This window comes from Giraffa tippelskirchi, chromosome 8 (genome assembly GCF_054371585.1).
Source record: "Giraffa tippelskirchi isolate mGirTip1 chromosome 8, T2T-mGirTip1v1.2.pri, whole genome shotgun sequence".
NCBI classification, from domain to species: domain Eukaryota; kingdom Metazoa; phylum Chordata; class Mammalia; order Artiodactyla; family Giraffidae; genus Giraffa; species Giraffa tippelskirchi.
Window position 1 is genome coordinate 83,557,610 of NC_137282.1, and position 27,592 is coordinate 83,585,201.

The 27,592-nt window shown below is 43.4% G+C and overlaps 1 protein-coding gene and 1 long non-coding RNA gene across 8 annotated transcripts in view; both read left to right on the forward strand.

The window, feature by feature from the left end:
* Nucleotides 1-27,592, forward strand: part of EGFLAM (EGF like, fibronectin type III and laminin G domains) — a 194,809-nt gene that overhangs the window by 51,311 nt on the left and 115,906 nt on the right. For 3 of the 7 annotated variants that reach the window (XR_014061930.1, XM_081519289.1, XM_081519290.1), the window contains exons 2-4: nucleotides 16,817-16,926; nucleotides 17,949-18,032; nucleotides 21,968-21,994. Coding sequence is in view for 5 of the 7 variants with exons in the window: in XM_081519289.1 (XP_081375415.1) it covers nucleotides 16,817-16,926; nucleotides 17,949-18,032; nucleotides 21,968-21,994 (221 nt within the window). In the remaining 2 variants the exon portion in view is untranslated. Of the gene's footprint in view, nucleotides 1-16,816; nucleotides 16,927-17,948; nucleotides 18,051-21,967; nucleotides 21,995-27,592 lie in introns of all 7 variants that reach the window. The other 4 variants (XR_014061931.1, XM_081519293.1, XM_081519292.1 and 1 more) reach the window with 2 other exon arrangements.
* LOC145517023 (uncharacterized) lies at nucleotides 22,034-27,318 on the forward strand. Its single transcript, XR_014061935.1, has 2 exons — nucleotides 22,034-22,736; nucleotides 24,391-27,318. It is a non-coding gene; the product is annotated as an uncharacterized LOC145517023 (long non-coding RNA).

The following is a 27,592-nucleotide window of genomic DNA, read 5'->3' on the forward strand; positions in this document are numbered from 1 at the left end:
GTCACTCACATTTGGCTCCAAGACCCATGTGTTACTCCCCAAGGCTCTGGAGTTGTCCTTGGTTCCTAGTCTGTCTCCCTCACCTTGCAGTAGCTACTTAATCTCTCTCTTTTTCAAATTCCTCACCTCTAAAATAGAACATTAGTAGTGCCTATCTCTCAGAGTTGTTATGAGAATTGCTGAATTAATACATCCAAACTCTCTAGAACTGTAACTGACAAACAGTAAGTAATCAACAGAATTCAGTTACTGTTACTCTCTATTCCATATTTTTGTTAAGTTTGGGATTTTTTATTGAAGATTTGGCATCTCCTCCATCTCACAGACTCAATTCCTCACATTCTGCTGCCTTCCAAAGCCCAGGTTCCTACAACATGACCCTCATCACCCCATGAATCTCCTTGAGATGTGAAGTCCATTTCAGCTGCTCTCATTATTTCTCTTTTGGGGAATAATCTTGCCAGATGAGATTGACCCCTAGCCCCAAACTAGAGGGAATAAAATTTCTCCGTTTTTTAATGTTAACTTTTAAGATGCTACTAAGAAAGAGTGGAGGGCAAGGGGAGACTTGCTGCTTTGGTCCAAAGGCAAAATAAGTAGGATATGATTTTTACCAGTAATCACTGCCCATGGAGTAAATTTATTTCTTCCCATCAACATTCCAATGATTCTTCCATCACATAATCTTGGAAGTAATTGAGAACATACATTTTGGGGTTGGAGAGGCCTGAGGTCAAATCCTGGCTACTCCACTTTCTATAGTCGTGAACATGGCAGTAATTGTCTGTTCTCAGTTTCCTCATTTAAGAAATGAGTGTAATGACAGTATCTTGCAGAGCTATTGAAAGAATGAAAAAGAGCAACTTAACGTCAGGCCTTTGGTTTGCAGTCAGGAGTTGCCGAGATCTAGAATCCAGTTTGGAATTACTGTGTTAATCCATGAATGGTTGAGAATGCAACAACCTCATGTGGAAATTCCATCCTCTTTCCCTTGCCTGGGGATCTGTGTCTGCCCAGAGGAGGAATCCTTTCCCTAGTTGTGTAAAAATAACCTATGGGCTTGAAAGTGGTGGAAGGGACTGTCTTTATAAAGTGCTGATAAGTGCCAGGCTTAGAGATAGTGGTCAGCAAATTATAGCCATTATTACCTTTAGCAAATTCATATGCCAAATCTATGAAACTACTGTCTTTAAGACTACCAGCATTTTGGGAAAGGGGAGGTGATTTGTTTCATTTCCATTTTGAAATGACTATTATCCTCTATTCCCTCACTTCCTTGGTGATTCAGTGGTTAACACTGCTTTCCAATGCAGGGGGTGTGGGTTTGATCCCTGGTTGTGTAGCTAAGATCTGACATGCTTCGTGGCCAAAAAACCAAAACATAAAACAGAAGTGATATTGTAACAAATTCAATAAAAACTAAAAAAAAAATGGTCCACATAAATTTTTTAAAAAAATCTCTATTCCCTGAAGGATAAGACATTTTAAACCTTTTTTGTGATCGCATACAAGCTAATTCAGTCTACTGATTATTAAGCTTCATGTTCTACTAACCAACCCTGGCTTTACCAGGAAGAAGCCGCGGTTGAAGTTTTGGCCAAAGGCCCCTTGCCACCACCCTGAAAATTGCAGGGGCCAGATTCACAGGGGAAGGGGGAAGCTGCTTCTCAAGCAGGTGTAGCCTGGAGACCCGACCAGATGTGCTGCCATATGGTGCAGGGCCAGTGCTGGCAGGAGGGAACAGGAGAGAAACCCTTTCCTGAGGAAAGGAGGGAGAGCGGGAGCTGCTCTTCTCAGTCACTGTGGCTGCGTGGGCCCTGCAAGTTGGCAGGGTGGGGTGATATCAGCTTTCCGTGGCTGATTTTCAGGGCTCAGGACAATTCTGCTCCAGCAGGGAGACAGCCTTGCCTGGGAAGGGGACTCTGCCAGAGCGAAAAGGGTCTCCTTTCTGGGATTATAGTGAAAAAAAAGGAAGGATCTGTATTTTTTCTTCAGTGGTTTTATTTTGGGATTAATTTTAAATTTACAGAAGAGTTGTGACAATGGTATAGAGTTTGCGTACGTCTTTCACTCAGCTCCCGTGATACGATTATCTTATGTGGCCATGGTACATTTATCAAGGCTAATCCTACAATGCTGCTAACAAATGTAAAGTCCTTATTCAAATTTTATCAGTTTTTCACGATATTTTTTTCTCTATTCCAGGATCTACCCAGGGGAGCACACGGTATTTCATGGTCATATCTCCTCAGTTTCATTCAATCTGTGGACTATTCTCAGTCTTTGTCTTTCATGACCTTGACCCTTTTGAAGAACACTGATCAATTACTTTGTAGAGTGTCATTCCATTTGGATTTGTCTAATATTTTCTAATGATCAGACTGGGGTTGGGCATCTTTGGGAGGAAAACCAGAGAAATTTATTATCCTTCATATCCCACCAAATCAAGATGATGTCAACATGACTTCTCACTGGTGATGTTAACCTTGATCACATGGTTAAAGTGGTGTCTTCCAGGTTTCTCCAGCGTGAAGCTACCATTTTTTCCCTTTCATCTTCTATTTATTAGAAGTAAGTCACTAAATCCATCCCACACTGAAGGGAAGGAAAGCTTAGTTCTACCTCCTGGAGAAAGAATATTAAAGATTTTGTGGACACATGTTAAAAACCACTATGGTCATTGAAAGAAATAAGTGAAAGTCACTCAGTTGTGTCCAACTCTGTGACCCCATGGACTATACAGTCCCTGAAATTCTCCAGCCCAGAATACTGGAGTGGGTAGATATTCCCTTTTCTGGAGGTCTACCCAATCCAGGGATTGAACCCAGGTCTCCAGCATTGCAGGCGGGTTCTTTATCAGCTGAGGCACCAGGGAAGCATCGTTAGTAGATATTTTTGATGAGCTACCTCGAGGCTTTCTTTGTAAGTACTCTCTCTCTCTTTTAAAGATATTTATTTATTTATGTGGGCTTCCCGGATAGCTCAGTTGGTAAAGAATCTTGCCCGCAATGCAGGAGACCCTGGTTCAGTTCCTGGGTAGGGAAGATCCTCTGTCTGGAGAAGGGAACAGCTACCCACTCCAGGTTGCGCCGGGTCTTAGTTGCATTATGCAGCATCTTTCATTGAGGCATGCGAGCTCTCCAATTGCGGCACACTGCTTCTAGAGCCCATTGGCTCAGTAGTTGTAGTGTTCAGGCTTAGTCACCCGGAGGCATGTGGAATATTAGTTCCCAGACCAGGGATCGAATCTGCGTCCCCTGCTTTACAAAGTGGATTCTTAACAACTGGACTACCAGGAAAGTCCCTATAAGTATTCTCTTTATCAGTTTCCCCCACTAAAGTTTTCCTTCAACTGTGAATTTTGCCTGCAGCAACAATCACTGTGATGTTTTAATGGGGATTCTTTCTTTTCTCACAAAGACCCCCACTGATGTCACAATAATCCCCAAAGTCTGTTCATCTAGCAGTGAGGCAGAGGAATTGCAGGGAGGGTTGCCTTCTGTGGGCACTGGCCATTTTCTCTGAAGTCATCCGAATGGACTTTATAGGAGGTTGGTTGCAGACATCATCCCCAGCCCTTATAAGGACCTCCTGCATGGTGGTGGCTTCAGGCCTGTGGGATGGGGAGAATTCACAGTACAAGCAAATGGCACGTTGGTCCTTCCCCAATGTCCCCTCTATGCCCTCTTGGAAAGATGACCCTAATTCCTGCAGCAGACCCCTGCTGCTTAGGGCTTGGTGGAATGAGGCATTCTCTTTAGACCACAGACTGGGAATGACTCACAGGACTTAGTGGATCTGATCTCGAGTAAATGGCCTCTGGTCCCAACCAAGACAGGAGTCTAGTGGCAGAGTGGCAACCCACTCTTGCCAACTGGGATTTCTTTTTTCTAGTGGCCCTTGTGGTACCATGGGCATCTAGGAGAACAAACTGTGGTTAATTTGGGGATGTCAGTACAGTTTGATAGGAGGCTAAACTAAAGTCGTGGCAGTAGAACTAGAAGGAAGATGTGGATTTATTTGATCAATCATTTAGTAGATGACAGCAAATATTTCTGGACTGCCTATTATATTCTAGAGAATACTATAGGTGCCAGGGATTAAAGGCTGATCACAAAAGGCCTGGCCCTTATGGAGCTTACATTCTATGGGCTATTGGGGGCAGTGTGTGGGAGGTGTGGGTTGCATCTGGAACATAAGAGAGAGGGAGGAGCTAAAGATGCTCCCTGATTTTTGGATTGTGGGGAACATGGGAGAGGAGATTTGAAGACTGAAGATGGTTTCAAACTAAAACATTTGGAGTTTGGAGTGTCTATGAGCCATCAAGGCTGAGAAACCCAGTTAGATATGCAGAGCTTACTTGGAAAGATACATCAGGCAGGTGCTTGGGGACACTGTGTGGATGGATGAGACCACCTGGAAGAATGGAACTCACAGTGGGGCTCAGCCAGGTGTATATCAGGACCACCTGCAGAGCTTCTTCAGACTTCATGCATCAGTGTCCTGGACCCAGACATTGAGAGATTTTTGAGATACCCTATAGGGGCATCCTCCTGAAACCACACCATTGACATACCTTCTAAGGGGAATGTGATTATACTGAAGCAACAAAGGAGCTGAGAGTTACTGGCACACCTGATTGGAGACCAGCCTCCAAATGAAAGCCACTACAGCTTCGTGAAACTTGGAAGTGCTGCCAGATGCTCCGAAGCATCTGACGAGGGACTGAACAGACCAGGATCTTAGTGTCAGCTCTTTACCAGCTGCTGAGATCTCACATGATGCTTAGCTGCTCTGAGTTTTAGCTTCCCCATCATTTAGGTTAGGGCAAACCAGTGGTTCTCACACTGTGGTTTAAGAACCATCAGCATCGGCATCTCCCAGGAGCATGTTAGACATGCATATTCACGGGCCCCATCCCTCACCTAGGGAATCAGAAGCTCCAGGTGGGACCTGCAATCTGTTATTCCAGCCTGTGGGGTGATTCAGATGCTCCTGAACATCAGAGAACCACTGGATTAGATATACTTGGATCTCCCTTCTGAGGGCTTCCCTGGTGGCTCAGACAGTAAAGAATCTGCCTGCAACACAGGAGACCCAGGTTCCATCCCTGGGTTGGGAAGATCCCCTGAAGAAGGAAATGGCAACTCACTCCAGTATACTGGCCTGGAGAATTCCATGGACAGAGGAGCATGGAGGGCTACAGTCCATGGGATTGCAAAGACTCAGACATCACTGAGTGACTAACACTTTCACTTTACTTCTAGCTTAAAATCTTCTCTCTATATTTTTGTCTAGGTGCTTTTGTCAAATTTCATAGTCTACGTTTCTTTGTCCTCCCCCATGTTAAAAGATCTTAGCATTTAATCATTGTTAATAATGAATCACTGTGAAGTGATTTAAACGATTTCTGCTTGGGATGGGGAGGAAGTGCGTGCACGTGTACCTGTATGTATATATGTGCATGTTTGTATATATGTGCAGGTGTGTGTGGCAACAGGCAGCTGATTAGTAGAGGCTCACAGCTTCCACTTGCTTTCCTTGGTTGATGTGATCAGAAGCGAGCTCCCACCAGTGACAGCAAAGTGTCACAAGGGCAGTCTCGCACACAGTAGGCACTTGACAGCTGGTTTTTGCCTTAACCCTCTCTAAAACGCCTGGAGTTAGGGAAGAGCAGAGCCTCGAAGTCCATCATCTAGTTGTTACTCTAGTAGGTTGCAAGCTCTGTGGTGTCCCCACTCCAGCATCCCTCTCCATTTCTGGCAGCTATGCTATGCTTGGCTTGTTGACTGATTCCTTTAAAAAACTTTTTTTGGAGTATAGTTGCTTTATGTTGTTGCGTTAGTTTCTGCTATACAATGAAGTGAATCAGCTATCTATATACATATATCCTCTCTCTCTGGGGCCTCCCTCCCACCCTCCCCCATCCCACCCATCTAGGTCATCACAGAGCACTGAGCTGCGCTCCCTGAGCTATGCAGCAGCTTCCCGCTGGCTATCTGTTTTACACATGGTAGTGTATATATGTCAGTCCTACTCTTCCAATTCGTCCCATCCTGTCCCCCTGCCCCCGTGTCCACGTCTGTTCTCTACGTCTGTGTCTCTATTCCTGCCTTGCAAATAGGTTCATCAGTACCATTTTTCTAGAGTACACATACATGCGTTAACATACGATACTTGTTCTTCTCTTCCTGACTTACTTCACTCTGTACGACAGACTCTAGGTCCATCCACATCTCTGATTCTTAACAGGAATGTTGTTAGAGGCTCGCAGCTAAATTTCCCTCTGCCAGAAGTCCCCAGCTGGGCCGGAAGGACTCCTCTGCAAGATCCCCTCACAACCCAGCTGAACCCCTCTTTATGAAACAGTGTGATTCTTGGAGGTGGGCCTGCCCCTCCTGCTAGTGCATCCAGAGCAGGAGTTCAAATGGACACCTCCATACCACCTGTAAAAACTTACAGTCCATTCACCAAGCAAACTATTAGATACAGTGTTTTCTCTCTTTCTGCCCTGACCATGAGAAATCATGATAACCTGGAAGACCAGGTTCAAATTTAGATTTCTCAGACTCCTTGAGTTTTACTTTGAAAGAGGCAGTGTGGCCAGGACTGGCCCCTAAAGCCTGGTCTGGGGTTCCTCTTGTTCTGTCCCTCCCTGAAGGCTGAGCGTTTGCACGCGTGTGGACACCCCAGCCAACAACCCCAGCTCTGTCCGCCACCCATCCTGGCAAACAGCAACCCACTGTCCACCCTGTTACTGAGGGCGCACCCACCAGAAGCGTGGGTCACCCTCAGAAGAGCAGACCCAGGGAAGAGGCCACTGAAGACCAGGAAACATGCTCAGAACTATTCGGGCAGGGAACCCAGGGTCTAGGGTGCTCAGGAAGTGGTCCGCAAGTGGAGGTGCCCCAGGCTCTTACAGGCATGTCATCATGGTCTGGGACACACACTCAAACCAAGGTACCTGGTGTGGCCAAAAGAGGATCCAAACCGGGTCTTCTAAAGCAGGGCCCACATCTGTCTGGGTCTACCTGTGCCAGGAACCGCTCTGAGCCATTCTTTTCCCTCTTACCTTTAGTGTTCTGGGGATGTTCCCATGTGGTATTTAGGGGAGTAGAATGTCAGAGTAGGGGGGACGTTAGAAATCATCTAATCCAGCCCGGTGGTTAGCTAATGAGTAAACCGAGGCATTGTGCAAGGGTGAAGTACATTCTGGAAAGGTGGCTTACTCTTCTGGAATTATACTCTGGTGCTGTGGATTATACTCTGGAACTACACCCTAGAATGGTAGATTTCAGAGGGAAGCAAGATTGTGATGTAGACCACATGCTGTGCTTAGTCTCTCAGTTGTGTCCGACTCTTTGTGACCCCAGGGACTGTAGCCCTCCAGGCTCCTCTGTCCATAGGGATTCTCCAGGCAAGATACTGGAGTGGGTTGTCATGCCTTCCTCCAGGGGATTTTCCCAACCCAGGGATTGAACCCAGGTCTCCTGCATTGCAGGCAGATTCTTTTACCATCTGAGCCACCAGGGAAACCCGATATAAACCATAACTACCCCACGAAAAGAAGTTAGAAGGGCTCTGGAAAACAGTTTGTGCTGCTCCTCAGTGTGTGAGAATTTTTCATCCCCAGGTAACTAGAACAAACACTGTTCTCTGTCTAAACCTAAATTTTTAGTGCTGCCTTGAAGGCATCACCTTGAGAGTGGCTCTAGTGGCAGATCTTGATAGTGCTGCTTTAGTAATAATGGTTGGAGCAAACTTCAAAAAGATGGAAATAAGATTTTATTCCTATTCAGAATTTCTTGATTATTTTTAGTTAGTCTGGGCACTTCCCATTGCATCAGTGAATATAACTTGGTTCATTCCGTGAAAGTCAAATAATTAAAAAGCAAGCAATGTATTTCTGTCACAGATGATATTTTTGTTTGCATTTTGGAGTGTTTTTATGAATTGGATTGCAAAGCTAATTGAATCAGAGATGAATTTTGTGCGGGAAGTCAAAGTATTTTATGAAATAAAATTACCATGAGAAAATGACCTAATCATTCAGAAGTTTCTAATGCAAAATCCTAACACAGTTTTGAAAGACTTCCAAAGAAGAAAGCCCCTCTAAAGAATACAGCTCTCTCATGGCCAAGAAATACACTTTTTAATTTATCTCTTAAGAAGTATAGCTTTTAGCTTACAAAAACACAGCTTCTGGATATATTGTATAATTACATTATATAGTTTAAAAGGCTACAGTTCTTCAAAACTAGCTTTCTATCGTGTAATATATAATCCAACATTCTAAGCATTGTTGGTTAAATATGAATATTATTTTCGTATTTAACTGCTTAAATCTTGTTTATTCCACATGTTAGCGACCTACCACTTTGATTTCTTTTTTAATATTGAGGAAGCACTAGTATGTTTTTATATCATAATAGATAAAATCCTAGAGGAACTCAGTGTTCCAAGCATTATCAAAATTTTTTTTGCTTCCTTAAGAGTTTTTGGAGAGAGTAGCTTGGGTTCGACTTGCCCTGTCCAATGATAGGACATTCTCCTGATGACGCACAGGTTGTAGAGTTGCGAGGCCAGTCTCATTAGTTTCACTCCTAATCTTTCACTTCCCTAGCCAGAAGAGATTGAGAGAAATACTTTGATCGGCTCATTCTGGTGGGGACCACCCTCCGATGTCCCTTTATCTCCAAAACTGGTACTAGGCCAAGCCTCAAGACTTTCCAGCTGGTTTCTCTGGCCTTTCCAGGTCCACCCCCACCTGCCTGGACTCTCGTCTCCAGCTCAGAGGGCCCCACTGGGTGGTGTGCTCCTGCCTTCAGCCTGGCCCCCTATGTGGATACTCCAAGGATCCTACAATCTCTGTGTAAATATCGTGCTGACTCTGCAAATACAGCTTCAGACGGCTCCCAGCTGGAGACCTGCCCTTCCTTCAAGGACACTTCAAACAAACACACAAAGAGAAAAATGCTGTGCTCACAATACAAATGTGCCTTAAGACAAGGCCTCTGATGCTTCCTTTTGACAAGGTGACCCTTCATACAGCCCTCCTACTCCTAAGATTTAGAGTCATCAGTCCTGTGGCCTTCCACTGCTTTTCAGAAAAAAAGTTACATTTATTGGTGTAATAGTTTATTAACACACATTCTTCTGAGGAGGGTGAAGGCTGAGCAAGCTGAGGGGGGGTAACTATACTCTTTAGGGTCTGAAAAGGCCAGAAAAACCTTCAGGGAAGTCTTGTGAGCGTGTGTGCTAAGTTGCTTCAGTCGCGTCTGTCACTGCGACCTATGGACTGTAACCTGCCAGGCTCCTCTGTCCATGGAATTTTCAAGGCAAGAATACTGGAGTGGGTTTCCATGCCCTCCTCCAAGGGATCTTCCTGACCCAGGGATTGAACCAGAGTCTCTTGAGTCTCCTGCATTGGCAGGCAGGTTCTTTACCACTAGCGCCATCTGGGGAAGTCTTGACAAGTGGCAAATAGGTTCCATTGCATGTGCAGCTCTGAACAGGTGGTGCTGCTGCTCCAGGCAGTGGATTGAGGAAGATTCCGAGGCCTCCATGAACAGGAGAGAATGAACTCCATGTGATCAATTTGATGCTGAGGGTGACTTCTAGGTTTCTGGAGGTCATAGTGGATGGTGATACCATTTACTTGAACAAGGATTTCTGGAGGGGCTCAGGTTAAAGAGAAAGATGATAGATTTAGTTTGGGTGTGTTGAGTTTGAGAGACCCACATAACATCTGGGTGCACTTGGCAGTTGGGTACATAGACCTGTTCTCTGGGAGAGTGGGCTGGCCTGGGGACATGGACTGGTGGGGCACCAGTACATGTGTATATGACGGGGAGAGAAGAGAGCACCTGGGAAGAGAGTATAGTGGAGCTGAGAAGAGGAAGTGGGCATAATCACTGAGTTGTTGTTTTCAGTCGCTAAATCGTGTTTGACTCTGCAGCCCTCTGGACTGCAGCACGCCGAGCTTACCTGGCCTTCATTATCTCTTGGAGTTTGCTCAAACTCATGTCCATTGTGTCAATGATGTCATCCAACCATCTCATCCTCTGTCACCCGCTTCTCCTCCTGCCCTCAATCTTTCCCAGCATCAGGGTCTTTTCCAATGAGTCAGCTCTTTGCATCAGGTGGCCAAAATATTGGAGCTTAAGCTTTAGCATCAGTCCTTCCAATAACCGAGTACAGAAACTTTAAGGGGTAGAGAGAAGAAGATCCTCTCTTCTTTGTTACTTATTGTCTCTGTTTCCTGCCCCACTGTTGAGATCTTATATCAACAGACTCTTGATCTCAGTTTCTTCATCTGTAGAGTGGGAATAATGACTTCTTTCTCTGTCCCATACTGTTACAAAGATCAGTTGATTTCTAGTGAAACATGGTGGGTTGAAAAAGCATATTTACTATTGGTCCCTCCAAAACCCCACCAAAATGCTCGTAAATTGGGGCAAAGGCATTAACCTGCAGGAGAAAAAAGAAACAGACAGAGATAGAAGTGATGAAATATGGAAACCACAATGCACATGGACAAATAGCAATGGATTTAAAACTAAAGAATGATGGGTTTTAGGCCAGGAGTGAGAGGAAGAACAGAAGCTGACTTTTGCCCTATTTCTAGATATTTAGGCTGTTTATGATTTTTGTATATCACAGATGATTCTCTGAAGAACATCTTCATGGGAGCAGCCTTCTCTTAATATTCTTTCCTCAGGGCAGACTGTAATCCCACTTCTGAGAGTCCAAGAGAAGAAAAATACTTATGGATAGTACCGCATTTTGCCAAATCGCCTTTCAAAATGCCTGTGCTGATTTACTCTGCCATCAGTAATTTTTTGAGACCAGCACATTTAGGTAGTCTTGTCAGCATTAGTTACTATCATCTAAATGTTTTGGCTAATTTAATAGGTGAAAACGACATCTCAATTTTAAGAAGTTGTATTTATTTGATAACTAGCAAATTGGAATCTTTTGCCATGTGTATTTACCAGCTATATTTCCTCTCTGGTGAGTTCTCTCTTCATATTTTATTTATTAGGGCCTGGATATGTTTTTTTCTCATTATGTATGAGTTTTATAATAAAGATATCCCTTGGCCTGTCATTTTGCTGCAATTATTCACCCTTTGATCTGTTGTTTTGATTTTTTCTTTTGTGATATTTGAAAAGCATAATGAAGTTTCTGATGTGGAATCCGTCACTTTTCTTTTGGTTTCTTTACTTCTTTTAAACTTAGGAAGGTTTATCTTCAAAAAAATATCTGATTTTCAATTCTTTTCCCTAATGTGATTTCTCATCTTTAACCGCTGGACTCATCTAGGATAGCTTTGGTATTTGCCCCAAATGTCTGACCTGGCCACCACTTACTCACCAGCTGCTGATGACCACACCTCCTACGTCAGTAGCAGTCAAAGCTGCCTTTGTGCTCCTAGACAGTGGATGGCCCACACCTCTCCCCTGTGCTGCCCAAGGCAGAACTCCTGGAGCTTGCATCCTTCTCATTCACTACCCACATCCACTCAGTTATGGCCCTCTAGGGTTATACTGGGCTTCTATGGTGGCTCACTGGTAAAGAATCCACCTGCAATGCAGGAGATGTGGAGATGTGGGTTCAATCCCTGGGTCAGGAAGATCCCCTGGGAAAGGAAATGACAACCCACTCCAGTATTCTTGCCTGGAAAATCCCATGGACAGAGGAGCCTGGCGGGCTACAGCCCATGGGTTTGCAAAGAGTCAGACATGACTTAATGGCTGAGCACCAGCAGATATATTTAATATTTGTGGTTCTTCCCCTGACTCTTTGAAAAAAATGTATACTCCTCACTCTGCTTGGGATGCTTCTCCATCCTCACTTTGTCTCATTTTTGCTAGTCTGCCAGGTGGAGTCAGATGTCTACTTGCTATGTGCCACCAAAGTGCTCCATCCTTCCCTTTACGCGCCTCATGCCAGACTGTGATGTCCTGTTAACTTGTTTATGGTCCTCTGTCTCTCTTCACCATTAATGTAGCCTCACTGATTAAGCCAGTGCCTGATACGTATGGGAACTCAATACATACTTGTTAGGTATGTGGAAGATTAAATAAATGGAAGACTATACCAATAAAATAGAAATCATACCTGTCTGTGTCCCAGCAGGGCTTGATCTGAGCACTTTCCTAGTGAATATGAAATTAAGAAGGGATAGTATACTGGAATTCAGGCTTCTTAAGGTACCAGTATGTCATAGATCCTGTGGACTGGCTTGTTCAACAGTAACAATTTTACCTTCCTTCTAGGCATCAGTATTATAATGCAAAGCTGGAGAAATAAAAACATTTCCCAGACTGCCTTGCAAGCAGTATTCTACATGTGAATTAGATCCAGTACAGTTAGATGCACTCTTTTTTTTTTTTTTAGATGCACTCTTGGAACTTAAGGGAAGGTGGGAGTGGGAGGAAGGCCACTTTCTGGCTGCTGTTTCTCCTGCCAAGAAAGGCCAACAAAACACAAAAAGCTTTCCAAGATTCACCACCACTTTCGTGTGTTTCTGCAGGCAGCTGTAGTGACAAGAACGGCAGGATCGAGTGTGAAGGCAGAAGCTTCTTGGTTCTGAATCACCACTATAGTGAATTAGTTAGCTATCATCTCTCTAACTAGTATCTTCCTCTCTCTCATTTATTTATTCACATATTTATAAAATAGAGCTAATAGAGACTCTTGAATTCCACTCCCCTAGTCTTTCCACCAATTTTGTAACCACTTGTCTGTTTAAAATACCTCGAGAGTTTTCTGTACTGAACTATGACAGATACACAAAGGATACAAGGATGGCTTCCCACTCATTGATCCAAGTAGCCCAACTTGATTGATTACAATTTTTCCCCGTTAAAGACAGCAGTGTTATTCCTAGGATCTAAGCGAAGAAGAACTAAAGAGCCTCTTGATGAAAGTGAAAGAAAAGAGTAAAAAAGTTGACTTAAAACTCAACATTCAGAAAACTAAGATCATGGCATCTGGCCCCATCATTTCATGGCAAATAGATGGAAAATCAATGGAAACAGTGAGAGACTTTATTTTGGGGGGCTCCAAAGTCACTGCAGATGGTGACTGAAGCCATGAAATTAAAAGACGCTTGCTCCTTGAAAGAAAAGCTGTGACCAACCTAGACAGCATACTAAAAAGTGGAGACATTACTTTGCCAATAAAAGTCCATCTAGTCAGAGCTGTGGTTTTTCTAGTAGTCATGTATGGATGTGAGAGTTGGACTATAAAGAAAGCTGAGCGCCGAAGAATTGATGCTTCTGAACTGTGGTGTTGGAGAAGACTCTTGAGAGTCCCTTGGACTGCAAGGAGATCAAACCAGTCAATCCTAAAGGAAATCAGTCCTGAATATTCATTGGAAGGACTGATGCTGAAGCTGAAACTCCAATACTTTGGCCACCTGATGTGAAGAACTGACTCCTTGGAAAAGACCCTGATGCTGGGAAAGATTGAAGATGGGAGGAGACAGAGATGACAGAGGTTGAGATGGTTGGATGGTATCACCGACTCGATGGACATGAGTTTGAGCAAGCTCTTGAAGTTGGTGATGGACCGGGAAGCCTGGTGTGCTGTGGTCCATGGGGTCGCAGAGTCAGACACAACTGAGTGACTGAACTGAACTCAACTGAGAATGAGATTGTGCTAACTGGTTATTCTGTAGTCTGTGAGGGTTCTGTAAATCATTTCTACTATCTTTTCGTCCCATTCTTGGCTTCTTTTGAGATTTCATTAACATAGACCTCAACTCAGCAATAAAACTGGCCTGTAGTAGATAATAGTACAGCCTGGTCTAAATATAAAACTACATAGGAAGAAATATAGGTAAATGATTCAGATCTTTAACATATTAAGAGCTCTTTTCAATCATTGAATAAAAAGAAAGCTAACCTGATTGAAAACTGTATGAAACACATAAAGGGAAGAGGAAAAATAGCCAAAGAGGATGTTAAAATATTCCTCTTTTTTTTCTGATCAATGTAACAAAGATTTTAAAGTAATATTCAGATCTGGTGAAGATGTGATTCTTATACTGGGCATTCTCATACACCTCCATAAGCTTCTAAAATTCCTTAAAAATTCCTTAATTTTCTAGATGTAAGTTTGGCTACATTAGAATCTGCCTGCAATGCAGGAAGACACAGGTTTGATCCCTAGATTGGGAAGATTCCCTGGAGAAGGGAATAGCTACTTACTCCAGTATTCTTGGCTGGAGAATTCCATGGACAGAGGAGCCCGGTGAACTGCAGTCCACGGGGTCACAAAGAGGCGGACATGACTGAGCAACTAACGTAAACATCTTTAAAATATTCATTCTGTTGGATCAGCAGTTTTCAGTTGGAGTCATTTTTGCCCACCACGGGACATTTGGCAATGTCTGGAGATATTTTTGGTTTTCACAACTATGGTCAGTGGGTGCTACTAGCATCTAGTGGATAGAGACCAAAGATGCATCTCAACATTCTAAAACAGGAGAGTCGGCACAAAGAACACACAGCCTGAAATGTCAGTAGAGTGGAGGTTGAGAAATTATGTCTTAGACACTAAAGTTCTACTTTATTTACCCAAATTAAAACATTGAATGTAATTCAAGATTATTTATTTAATCCTTTTTGGAGAGCAACAAGTCACTAGCTACTAAAAATTAAGATGCATTTACTCATGATTGTTAATAGATATCCATCTTGGAAGTGCTTGGACATGTGCATGAAAAGGTGCGCACAGACACTGATGTTCTTCTTAGCATTATTTTCAGCAGTGAAATTTTGGAAATGACCAAATGTCAATCAGTGGAGTAACAGTTAATACATGTGCATGCTCTGAGTACCAGAGGATTTAGCTATCTCAACACTCACTACTCTTTTCCTAAGGCCCTGTCCTCCTTTAGGGAGACTTGTATGCAGTAGATAGGCTTGGTAGAAGAACTATTTCCAAGACTCCATTCATCCTTTTCCAGTTTGGAAACTAGAAAAAACCCAATATTTCTTTTCTTTTCCTTTGGTCACATGACCTGTTTGTCACATGATATTTCTTTGGCCAATCAGATGGGACTTTAAATCTTTAACCAAGCCAGAGCCAGAGAAGAGTTGAAGATCAAATACCTGAGTGGCAGCAGTGGTGGGTGTCTATGGGAGTTCTTGCCGATTGATGGCACTGGACCTCTGTAACTTGGTCCACCAGAAAGGCCTTTGCTTCTGTTATTGAAAATAATGGTGATGGAAGGCCTGGCAGTAACCCAATAAATAGACACATTAGATTTCTGTGTGTAGAGAGTATCCCAACTGATATGTTGGAGAATTATACACAGTCATTAAAAAGGAAGATCAGCAGGACATATTAGTAAGTGTAAAATCAAACTGAAGAACATTCATTCGCTCAAGGAGTGTTTGTCGAGCCCTTCCATTAATTAATCTCTGTGCTCTGAATGGGACATACCTACTTTCTGCCCTCATGGAGCATTATTTAAAATAGCAAAATATCAGAAATAAGTGCAACAATAGTAAAATGAGATAAATCGTAAATTATGGCACATGTATTAAGTGGAAGAGCTAACTTCCACTTATTTTTTTAGTAAATGTATACTATCAGTTTTTATATGTATATGTGTGTATTATATATACTAATTGAAATAACATGAATATATTGAGTATATGTGCATATTATATATAATGAACATGATAAAACATTACAATTATATATACATTATATAAGTAAAATATGTAAATATGTCTTTATGTATATATATCTATATATCTTTCAAAAAATTTCTTGTAATCAAGAGGAGGTATGAGTAGTGTATTACAATGCTGGCAGGATTCCAAATGATGGAAGTTTTTTGTTTGTGTTTTCTAAATTTTGAAATCTGCATATGTTGTTTTTATAAATGTAAATTTTATTATTTATGACTATAAAATTATTTAAGATAAGACTACAATAAAAAAAAAAGATAAGACTACAGTAAAACGTTTGAAATTTCCTAAGCCCATTTTATGACTACATTAAGCCACATTTATTAAATATTTGACATTAAGAATATGTGAGCTATATAAACAGATGTATCTATATAACATGTCCATAAAACATATGTGTTACTGAGTAAAAAAAAACCGCCATTACTATCTTCCTTTAAAACATTCCACACTCCTTGGCCTACATGTGCTATGCTTGGTCACTCAGTGTGTCCGACTCTTTGCGACCCCATGGACTGTAGCCCACCAGGCTCCTCTGTCCATGGGGATTCTCCAGGCAAGGATACTGGAGTCGGTTGCCATGCCCACCTCTAGGGTATCTTCCCAACCCAGGGATCGAACCCAGATCTCCCTCACTGCAGGCAGATTCTTTACCATCTGAGCCAGCAGGGAAGCCCATGAATACTGGAGTGGGCAGCCTATTCCTGCTCCAGGGGATCTTCCCAACCCAGGAATCAAACTGGGGGCTACCTGCATTGCAGGCGGATTCTTTACTGGCTGAACTATCAGGGAAGCCCTCCTTGGCCTATGCTGTCCTGAATTTCCCTTTGCTGGTCCTTGAGATATTAGCAGTTACAGAGGGACTGTGGGCAATAGTTGGGTTGATTTCCCTCCCATTGCCCCAAGGGGAGGGGCCAGCAGAGGTCTGGAGCAGTCACCTGCCACAAGAGTGTCCTACTAGAGAGCTGACTGCATTTCTGGCCTCTGGAATCATCTTTCAGCATGCTTTCCATCTGTAAGCACACACTCTTACATCTTGTGTTAAGTGTACTCACGGTGGGATGCATGCAACTTCTAACACCATCTCTTTTGTTTTGGAGCAGGCAAGGTAGGACCACCTCTCGATATCATGTTGGGTGCTCTGAACTGTTCAGCTTTCAGCATACAGTGGAAGATGCCTAGGCACCCTCCGAGCCCCATCATGGGGTACACTGTGAGTACCTGGGCACGGGGATTTCTGTAGTGGGTGTGTTGGGGGAACTGCACCTCCTTCTCATCATTGCTCCTTCTGTATCTGGCCTCCTGATATCATCCCTCTCATGTCGGGGGAGCCTCATTGTCCCTCCTTGAAACTGGAGAAGATGTTTCCCTTTTAAGGGCCTTTGTCAGTGTCCTGAAAGTCAGTTTGATCTACTGGGTCTTGACTCTGTTCAGGGATGGGGAAATATAAACTCAGTGGAAAACTTGCTTCTTGCTCTCCAATTGCCCACAGTCACATTTGGAGACCAAAGCAGAAACATGAGAAATGGTAGGGAGTCACTGTGGTCAGTAAGGACAGAATAATGTAAAACCTGAGTGAAAGTGACAGGGTGGACAGGTAAAGTGGAGAAGGGGACAGAGAATGCATTTCTACCTTTGAGAGGTGACAGATTGGCCTTTTAAAAACTATTTTCTTTGAGAAGTGTTTTTAAAAATGTCAACTTTTAGAAGTTAGGATATTTCAGATAAATACTTGGAATTCTGAAATCTCTGTGAATATATCCTCACCCCAGGCTCACATGCCTGCTGGAGCTGAGCTGTCCACTTGGCTGTAAACTTCCCACGAGACCCTAGACCCACCATTCCCTCCTGTCTCCCGTTCACCAGGGGAGAGAAGGCATTTATCAAGCCCTTGTCCTGTCGTCATTTTAAAGCAGAGAAATATATTAGATGCAAAAGTGGAAAAATGAAAGACTACCTGAGAGAATGGTGGTTTCAGAAAAAAATACTAGGAGGTGGGTCAGCCCTCTCCACCCCACTTTACAATGCGTCTTCTTCCCGGCTTCTACAGGCTTAGGAGTTTGCGACTCCAGCCGGGTATGTCTGATGTTTGCTGACAAAGGGCTAGTGTGTGAGAGGTGAGACAGCTCACATCGAGACCCACTGTGGTTGTGAGTGCAACTGCAACCTTGGGTCCTCGGTCTGATGGAGATGTGCCGGCCCCGCTCTCACCTCGGATGTCTGCCTCTTTTCCAGGTCTTTTACTCTGAGGTTGGCGTAGGTAAATCCCTGCAGGAGCGGTCCTATGGTGTGCCGCCCGGCCTGGATACCCCGACCACTGTGAGTAGCTCCATCCTGGCAGCCCCCCAAAAGCACACCCTGTGAATGACATTTCACTGATGTTCAGAAGGATTTCTAATTTGGTGTGTATGTGTGCCGCTGTATGTACAACAATAACTGTTTGTATAATCCTTTGGAATTTAGAATGTCTTTCTTGTCCATAACCCCATCACATACATCTCTATCCTCAGAAAGACAGCCATGTGAGGAATGTTTCCATGGACTCAGTCCACCCCATTTATCCTGTGAGAAAACAGCCACCTTACAGCTATTTCCACCCACCCCCCTTCTTTTCTCTATAAAATTCAATTCTGGGTTTTTTAAAATCTCAATAAAGCTTTATAAATAAATATGATACATTTGTATCTTCTCAACTGCCTGGAGACATAATGCAGAAGAAAATGATGTAATTGGAAATGTATATTCAAATGGTGCAAGTTGTTTGTTTTTCTTCTCCAGCCCGCATCCTGTCCTTCCACTAACCAACTGCTGGCTCTTCATCTATTTCTCTTCTGTTTCCTGTCAAGGTCTCTCGGGGTGAATTTCTCTGCCTTAGGCGTGTTCTGTTTTCTTTTCTTTCACTTGCCGTCTCCTTCCCCGTTCTACTACAATTAATCTACAGACTAGAGCCTTTTTAATTGCTCTGCAAGGAGTTAGCATCAGTGCCCAGAATACTGCAGCTTTAACAGCACTGGTGGTGAAGGTGGTGTCTGTAACTCCTGTCTAGTAAATGCCTGCTGGGCGCTGCACCTAGAAACCTACTTGTCATCCATGATGAGTAACCATCACTTACTGAGAATCTGTCACCTGCCAGCCACGCTCCCTCATGCTTTACAATTCTTTTGCCATTTAATCCTTACAACTATCTTATGACCTGACAAGGATGCTGAGACTCAGAGAGGTGAAGTGACATTCTTCAGATCATACATTAGCAAGTAACAGTTGACTGTAAACCCAGGGCAGACTGCATTCTGAGCCCTGCTCTGGCTATTTTTACCAGAGCACTCATGACTCAAAAAGAAGAGATGCATGTCTTCAGCTTGCTTGTATTTTGCATGCTGCTTTTATTCTCAGACTTTTGCTTAAGTACCCCTCAGTTGCCTCAGAAGCCCTCAGCCCCAGCTTTTGTGGTTTATTCTGTCCTAAGAGGGGGCAATTGGGGTGACCCCACCTGTTGTTGTTGTTCAGTTGCTCAGTCGTGTCTGACTCTTTGCAACCCCATGGGCTGCAGCATGCCAGGCTTCCCTGTCTTTTACTGTCTCCCAGAGTTTGCTCAGTCATGTCCATTGAGTCGATGATGCTGTCTAACCATCTCATCTTCTGCCTCCACCTTCTCCTTTGGCCTTCAGTCTTTTCCAGCATCAGGGTCTTTTTCAATGAGTTGGCTCTTTCTATCAGGTGGCCAAAGTATTGGAGTTTCAGCTTCAGCATCAGTCCTTCCAATGAATATTCAGGGTTGATTTCCTTTAGGATTGACTGATTTGATCTCCTTGCAGTCCAAGAGACTCGCAGGAATCTTCTCCAACACTACAATTCGAAAGCATAAATTTTTTGGCCCTCGGCCTTCTTTATGGTTCAGCTCTCACATTCGTACATGACTACTGGACAAAACCATAGCTTTGACTATACAAAATTCTCTGAAAAGTGATGTCTCTGTATTTTAATAAACTGTCTAGGTTTGTCATAGCTTTCCTTCCAAGGAGCAAGTGTCTTTTAATTTTGTGGCTGCCGTCACCATCCAGTGGTTTTGGAGCCCAAGAAAATAAAATCTGCCACTGTTTCCATTTTTTCTCCATCTATTTGCCATGAAGTGGTGGCACCAGATGTCACGATCTTAATTTTTTTCATATTGAGTTTCAAGCCGGCTCTCCTCTTTCACTTTCATCAAGAGACTCTTTAGTTCCTCTTTGCTTTCTGCAATTAGAGGGTATCATCTGCATATCTGAGGTTGTTAATACTTCTCCTGGGAATCTTGATTCCAGCTTGTGATTCATCTAGCCTGGCATTTTACATGATTTACTCTGCATATAAGTTAAATAAACAGGATGACAATATACAGCCTTGATGTACTCATAAGAGATTTGATCTAGGTCATATCTGAATGGACTAGTGGTTTTCCCTACTTTCTTCAATTTAAGTCTGAATTTGGCAATAAGCAGTTCATGATCTGAGCCACAGTCTGCTCTGGTTTTGTTTTTGCTGACTGTATAGAGCTTCTCCATCTTTGGCTGCAAAGAATATAATCAATCTGATTTCGGTGTTGACCATCTGGTGATGTCCACGTGTAGAGTCTTCTCTTGTGTTGTTGGAATAGGGTGTTTGCTATTACCAGTGCGTTCTTGTGGCACAACTCTATTAGTCTTTGCCCTGCTTCATTCTGTACTCCAAGGCCAAACTTGCCTGTTACACTCCTTTCCCAGTTTAGAACCGGTCAATTGTTCCATGTCTGTTGCTTCTTGACCTGCATACAGGTTTCTCAGGAGACAGGTAAGGTTGGTCTGTTACTCCCATCTCTTTAAGAACTTTCCAAAGTTTGTTGTGATCCACACACTCTAAGGCTTTATTCTTTCCATTAACTATACCTAGGTGTTAGAATATGCTACCAAATTGTAGTATTTGGTTACCTTGCTGATTTCAACAAATGTTCACAGTTGCCACTCTGCCCAGCACAATATCACATACGGTTGCTGTTCTTGGGCAGCTTTTGGGAAAATCACATTTACACTGGGTCTCCCAGGTGGTGCTAGTGGTAAAGAACCCTCCTGCCAATGCAAGATACGTAAGAGACATGGGTTCGATCCCTGTGTAGGGAAGATCCCCTGGAGAATGCAATGGCAACCTACTCCAGTATTCTTGCCTGGAGAATCCCATGGACAGAGGAGCCTGGTAGGCCACAGTCCATAGGGTGACAAAGAGTAGGAAGACTGAAGTGACTTAGCACACGCTCACACACCTTTACAATAGATAAAACAATTAGAGAGCAACGTGAGACCAGATTTCATTCACATGCCACTTATCAGACAGAATGAGGTTTTGAAGATAGAGATATTAGTGTAGGAACAAGTGTTCAAGAGGTAAAATTTGGGGCTGAGAATTGAAGCAGGGGCAGTTTCTGGAAAAGACAAAGAAGACAGAGAGGAGTTGAAATCATTTGAACCAAGGGACTGAACACTCGAGTGTGCATACACGTTCTTGTGCTTGTGTGTTTGGGTGGGGAAGAGGGAATTGCATAATACACAGAGTGGAGAGAGGAAATGATGACTAGAGATAAAGGCAGTGAGTCAGGACAGGGGAGGGGAGAGGTCTGGTATAGCAGAGTGGGCTGACATGCATTCAGATTCCTGTATGACAACAAACCACCTGGGGGACCTTACTGGGTCTCAGTTTCCTCGTCAACAGAACAGGGATTTGAATAGGATCTATATCATGGGGAGTGTGTCTGTGGTTCCTAGCCTGCGTACTATGGTACTGCAGGGATCTGCAGCAAACTCACAGGGGCCTTGTGGAATATTTGAATGTTGCACGGGAAATAGCAACATCTGTGTAAACTATCACTACCAAATCTTTTGGGTATAACTATTGAATAAATGGAACTGTTTAGGGAGTTGTTTTTCTGGATTAGTGGTGCTGCTAATCCAGTATTATTTTATACTGAGAACAGAAAAGTTTAGGACCCTCCATACTCTCATCATCCTACAGCGTAAGTATATTGTGGACATTAAACAAGGTCATGGTCATAGAACCCTCAGCCCCACAGCTGGCACAGAATAAGAACTGAGTGAGGGTTTGAGAGAAATCCCATTGCCAAGGTGTGTGTTTGCTGCCCTTGACTGTACATGGCAGGAGGGCAGCTACTCTACAGGTTCATTTTAGTTACTGCAAGCTTTACTTTCCTCTCCTTTTCATGTTTTGTTTTTTTTTTTTCTCCTCTCCAGGGACGATTGGATCATCAGATGATTTTTGTAAGTATGCTTCAAAAAGTTAAACCCTTGCCCCAACCCAGGAGTCAGGGGGTCTCTTTTCATCAAAATGTCGATCTTCCTGCATCTTCCTCATCGATTAAGGCCCACAGAGAGTGCTTGGTTCTAGTGGAAGCAGCAATGGCTGGGCATACAGGTGAATTTTTAGTCTTTTAGAAAGAAATGGCTTGTATTTCACCTGGAAGAGTAAAGTTAAAAGCAACATTTTTAAAGTTTGAAGTAATTTAAGTTCTGTTCCCAGACAAGGAGAAAAAGATTGAAAAGGAGAGAAAATATTTCAATCAGCAAGCCCTACTGCAGGAAGCGCTCCCCCACCCCGCTTCTTCTTTCCTCACTTTCTCTAAGAATTCTAGACCTTGTCAATGAGACCGGACTGGGTACCTAAACCTGGTTGATTGACTTTCCGGACTGATTGCCAAACAGAGGATTGGGTTGACAAATGGTTAGTCTGATTCAAATGAAGAATTGACCAAAATAACCTGATGGTTGCTGCTGCTGCTAAGTCACTTCAGTCGTGTCCGACTCTGTATGACCCCATAGACGGCAGCCCACCAGGCTCCCCCGTCCCTGGGATTCTCCAGGCAAAAACACTGGAATGGGTTGCCATTTCCTTCTCCAATGCATGAAAGTGAAAAGTGGAAATGAAGTTGCTCAGTCAGGTCCAACTGTTAGTGAACCCCTGGACTGTAGCCCACCAGGCTCCTCCATCTGTGGGATTCTCCAGGCAAGAATACTGGAGTGGGCTGCCATTTCCTTCTCGATAACCTGGTGGAGTAGGTGGTATTCTGATATCTTCTTTGATACTCTGCCTATGTAAAAGCTTCTGATTTGGTTAGCATTTGGTATCCATACTTTTTAATCCCATGGACCGAATAGCCTGGTGGTCTACAGTCCATAGGGTTGCAAAGAGATGGACACGACTGAAGCAACTCAGCACACATGCACACACCATCTGTTAAAAATTATATGAACATATACCAGTGTACCAATATATGTATGCACTTATAAATTAAATATCTGCCACTCTACTAATATATTGTGTGCATTCTAAAATCCTACCAAATTTTAAATGAGGAGATAAAATAGAAATAGAAAGTTCTTATGTTTTCTTTGGGTATTTCAGTAGATTTTGTCTTGCTAACTAAGGGAGAATAAACCATCACCCTGCTTTGGAGTTCACTGGTCAGGCTGACCCAGAATAGTGATGCTATTTGGGTCTTACCCAAAGTTAAGGGATAAAGCAGACAGGAATCATGGAACTTGCATCTAGTCCCGGCTCTGTCACTAGAACAAGGTTAACCGTGGGAAAGTCTCCGAGCCCCTGTAAACATCTCTTGACTATAAAACAAAGGGGCTGGTTAGTAATGGTTTCCACCTGGGGGTTTCTTTGTTCCCTGTGGCATATGGAAACATCTGGGCATTCTAGTGATCAAGCCTCAGGGATACTGACTGTCCTGTGATAAGAAGGGTAGATGCATATGAGGGAGGTTTGTTCAGCCCCAAAGCCAGTGCTGTCCTTCTTGCAAAACTCTGAATGATACTCTAACTTTCTGTGACCACTCAGGAAATGGAGATCTTTCCAAGTCTTCCCCTGACTCTGGCCTGCACTGCCTTCCTTGGGACCTTTGAAAGAAGGCTGTTTGGGAGATAATCCTTTTCTATTTCCCTGTGCCTCCCATCTAATGATGCTAAATATTCCCAGCTTCTATTAAGGCAACCAAAGCACAGATTTGACTTGTGAAGTCAAATGTGATGTTGAATCCAAGGTCACTTGCCGCTAGTGAAGGTTATTTTAAAAGAATTATAAAATTCCCATGTTGAAACCCTGGCCTAGAGAAGTTAAGTGGAATCCCTGAAAGCACACAGCTCTTTGGCTGCAGAGCCTGGGTCTCCTGGCCCCCTAGTCCGGCGCTCCCCCACTTCATGCCACCTCTCCGCTGTGCTCACTGGATGCCCTCCTGCAGGGACAACCTGACCAGACTAGTGAGCAAGACAACATCCAACTTCATTTCTGGAAACAAATGACTCGGTTTTCCAGCAGTAGGAAAAAAGTCCAGCATGACTGGAGTGAAAGGTGAGGTCTGATTCAGAGTCAGAGATTTAAGTTCAGAACCATTTAATACAGTTTCATCCTTGCAAAGGGAACAGAGATTCAGTTAAGAATAGTCCTTTCTTCTCAGGGGCTCCTCTTACATAGCTCTCCAGGTTGTTTTTGTACGTTGGGTCTAGTATGAAGCAGAATGAAAGTTTAGCGGTCCCCAAACCCAAGGGTAAAGGGTGGCACAAGGGTAAAGAATCTGCCTGCCAGTGCAGGAGATGTGGATTTGATCCCTAGGCTGGGAAGATCCCCTGAAGGAGGAAATGGCAACCCACTCCAGTATTCTTGCTGGAAAATTCCACGGACAGATGAGCCTGGCGGGCTACAGTTCATAGGGTCGCAAAGAGTCAGACACAACTGAGCACACGGGAGCGTGAGACAAACGCAAAAGAAGGTTATTTTGCAGCAGTGCACCCATCCTCGCTCCCTCTCAGAAAAGTATGGGAGGGGCCAGAGAGGCTGTGGGATTCATTCAGGCTTCTCCTCCAAGAAAGCAATTTCTTTTTCTTTGTTTTTCACCGTTTTGTGCAGAAAGAGGTCCAAGAGGGATAAGTATTTTGACTCATTTTCAAACTTCCACAAGACAACAAAACACTTTGTTTTTCTACTTTGAAAAGGGTATATTTAGCATCTTATCTAGTTTGATGCAAGGCTGAAGTAGTTGCCATAAGACATTTAAGGACAGCAATAGAAAGATTTGTGGAGTTATGCAACATTTTACTCAAGAATTCGAGGGTTATCACAAGTTATACTATTCTGAGGGATTCCAATTGGAAGGAGAGATGCAAGAGGAAGAAGTGATGGTTAAAGCACTGAATCCAGCTTCTCTTTTAATAACCCCAGCTACTCAGTCCCCTTGACCCTCACTCCCTTATGCTCACCTACCAGCCTGTCAGCTCAGGAAAAGACCAGAAAAGACTGGAAATAGTTTCTGGGAGGGTAACACTTCACCTTTCAGAATATACCTGGGCTAAAGGTCACACCAGTAATTCCATGTCTAACAAAAAATTAGTTGTTTTTTCATCCGCATTAAGAACTTCTGTTAGTGTAATTTCCCTTGATTTTTAATGATCACTTTTACATTTCTGATAACATAAATTTCCTTGTTTACAGATAAAATAATCTGATCTTCAGTGTTTATGTTATAAATTTTTGTTGATTTAAATATTATTTAATATTTTTCACTCATGTATTATCCAATTAGAACTTTGTCCATGGAGTCAAACAAAGCAGGGTTCAAATCCCCACTTTGCCACTTAGTAAATATACAGCCTTGAGCAAATCATTCACTTTTTCAGAGATTCAGTTTTCTCCTCTGGAAATGAAAATAAGAGTGATACCTACCTCATAGGACTGATGGAAGAATTAAATAAGTCTCTATATGTTTCTGGAGCAGAGAAAATGCCCAATAAATGGTAATTAATGATAGCTCTGTTTGATATTGACACATAGCTAATATCTACAGTAGTCTATAAAACCACATCCCCACTCCCATACTTCATACAGTGTAATAACTTCATGGGAGGAAAGAATTCTAAAGCAAAAGCCTGTGAGAGCATTGGATTGGTTTGAAAGTGTATTTCTGCTTCTCTGGGAAAAGCCTGGGAGCGGCATTTGGGAGAGTGAAACAGCAGTCTTGTATACACGTGCTGCCTCCAGCCTCTTAACCATCCAACTTGACATGCAATCAGGAGACAGATGGTAGAACTGGGATGCACAGATGCAGAGAATTAGAGCAAGGGTGAGGGTGGGGGCCATGGAGCTGGGAAAACAGGACCATATGTTCAGCAAAGACCCTTCGTGCAGTTACATGTAGGATGGAGTCGTTGGGGAGAGAAGGGACGGAAGATGGGAGACACACACCCACCCTGGAGGCTGTAGACATGGCCCAAGTAAGGATTCAAGGGAAATGAAAGGAGGGAGCAGGTCCAAAAGGCATGTGGATGTGGCTGGGGACAGATTGATAAAAGGAAGTCAGCCTTGTCTCTGTATTACTAACTCCAGGTCTCGGGCAGAGATATAGAAGCTGATAATCCAGTTGGAGGGGTTATTAGGAGAAGCTGGTTCTTGATGAGGTAATCTGTTTATGTCAGACATCTTGGCTTCATTTCTTTCATTCATTCACTAGTTCATTTATTCATTCATCAAGAAGCATTGCTTGAAAATTTGCTCCATGTCTGGTAATGCTATTCCAGGCTTTGGCATGCCAGAGGAATACGAACTTGTCTTGTGTCCTCAAGTGGGTGGGGAGAAGGTGACAATAAGCAATTACAGTCTAAGGTGAGTGTTGCTACATTGAGGTACAGCAAGGGCACCAGGGCAGCAGAGAGGAGGGACACCTAACCAGACTGGGGTCTAGGGGTCAGAGAAATGAGGTAATGTCTCAGTTGAACTGAGTCATGAAGGATGAGCCAGGCAGACATGGAGAGAAGGGCATTTCACATAGAGGGGGCAGCAGGTTCAAAGGCCCAGAGGCAAGGAATTGAATGGCATAAATTTGAGCCCTGCCAAGTTCTTCAGTATGACTGGAATGTAGAATGTAAGGAAGGAAGGTGGCATGAGATGATGCTGGAAGAATAACCAGGGGGACGCAAAGATGGTATCGTAAGTGGAGAGTGATGTGATTGGATTTGGGGTTTAAGAAAATTGCTCTAGCAGTGTGGAGTCCAGATTGGATGTGCAGAAAGTATTGTAGGCTGGGAGGGTCAGAGGCATTGCCATCATTATGGGGACTTGGACTTAAATGGCTGTGAAGATAAAACTACATGGACAGATTCATGTGATATGAAAGAGTATTGGTACTCGATTGAATGATGGTTAGAGAGCGGGAGTAAACAAGTGTTGAGAATTTCTGGTTTGGGTAATGAGGGAGAGAACACAACAGTAAAGCAATTTTTTGTTTTGTTTTTGGTGGTTGGAGGAGGCGTGCTTAGTTGAGCTTTGGTTATGTTGAACTTGAGTTGCATGGTTGTTGAGTAGAGAAGCTCAAGAGGCCGTCATAAACTCATGACTGGAGATCAAGAGGCAGCTTAGAGCTGGTGATGGAGGGAGGTGACATTCGAAGGTGCCAGAATCTAAGGGAGTAGTAGCTGAGCTCGCCTGAACAAGGCTACACAGTGAGAGGAGATGGTGAGGGGTGAACTTCTGGGAAAGACCAACACCGAAGGGGCCAGCAGAGAATGGGGAGTGGGTGAGGGATACTTGAAAAGAGGAACAAAAGAAGTAGAAAGAGATGAGGAGGAACAGACACGGTTTCCAAGGGAACCGAGAGATTTAAGAGGCAAGGGTGGGTCACAGTATTGAAAGCTGCAAAAAGTCAAGTAAAGATGGAGACATCCCCACTTGGTGGACTGCAGAGTTGTTGTGGCAACTTTGGTAGAAACATCTCAGTTGTTTGTAATGAGGAGAGGCCAGATGGGAGCAGGGTGAGGAGTGAACAGGAGATGAGGAAATGGAGACAACTTCTTCAGGAGGGTTGTGTC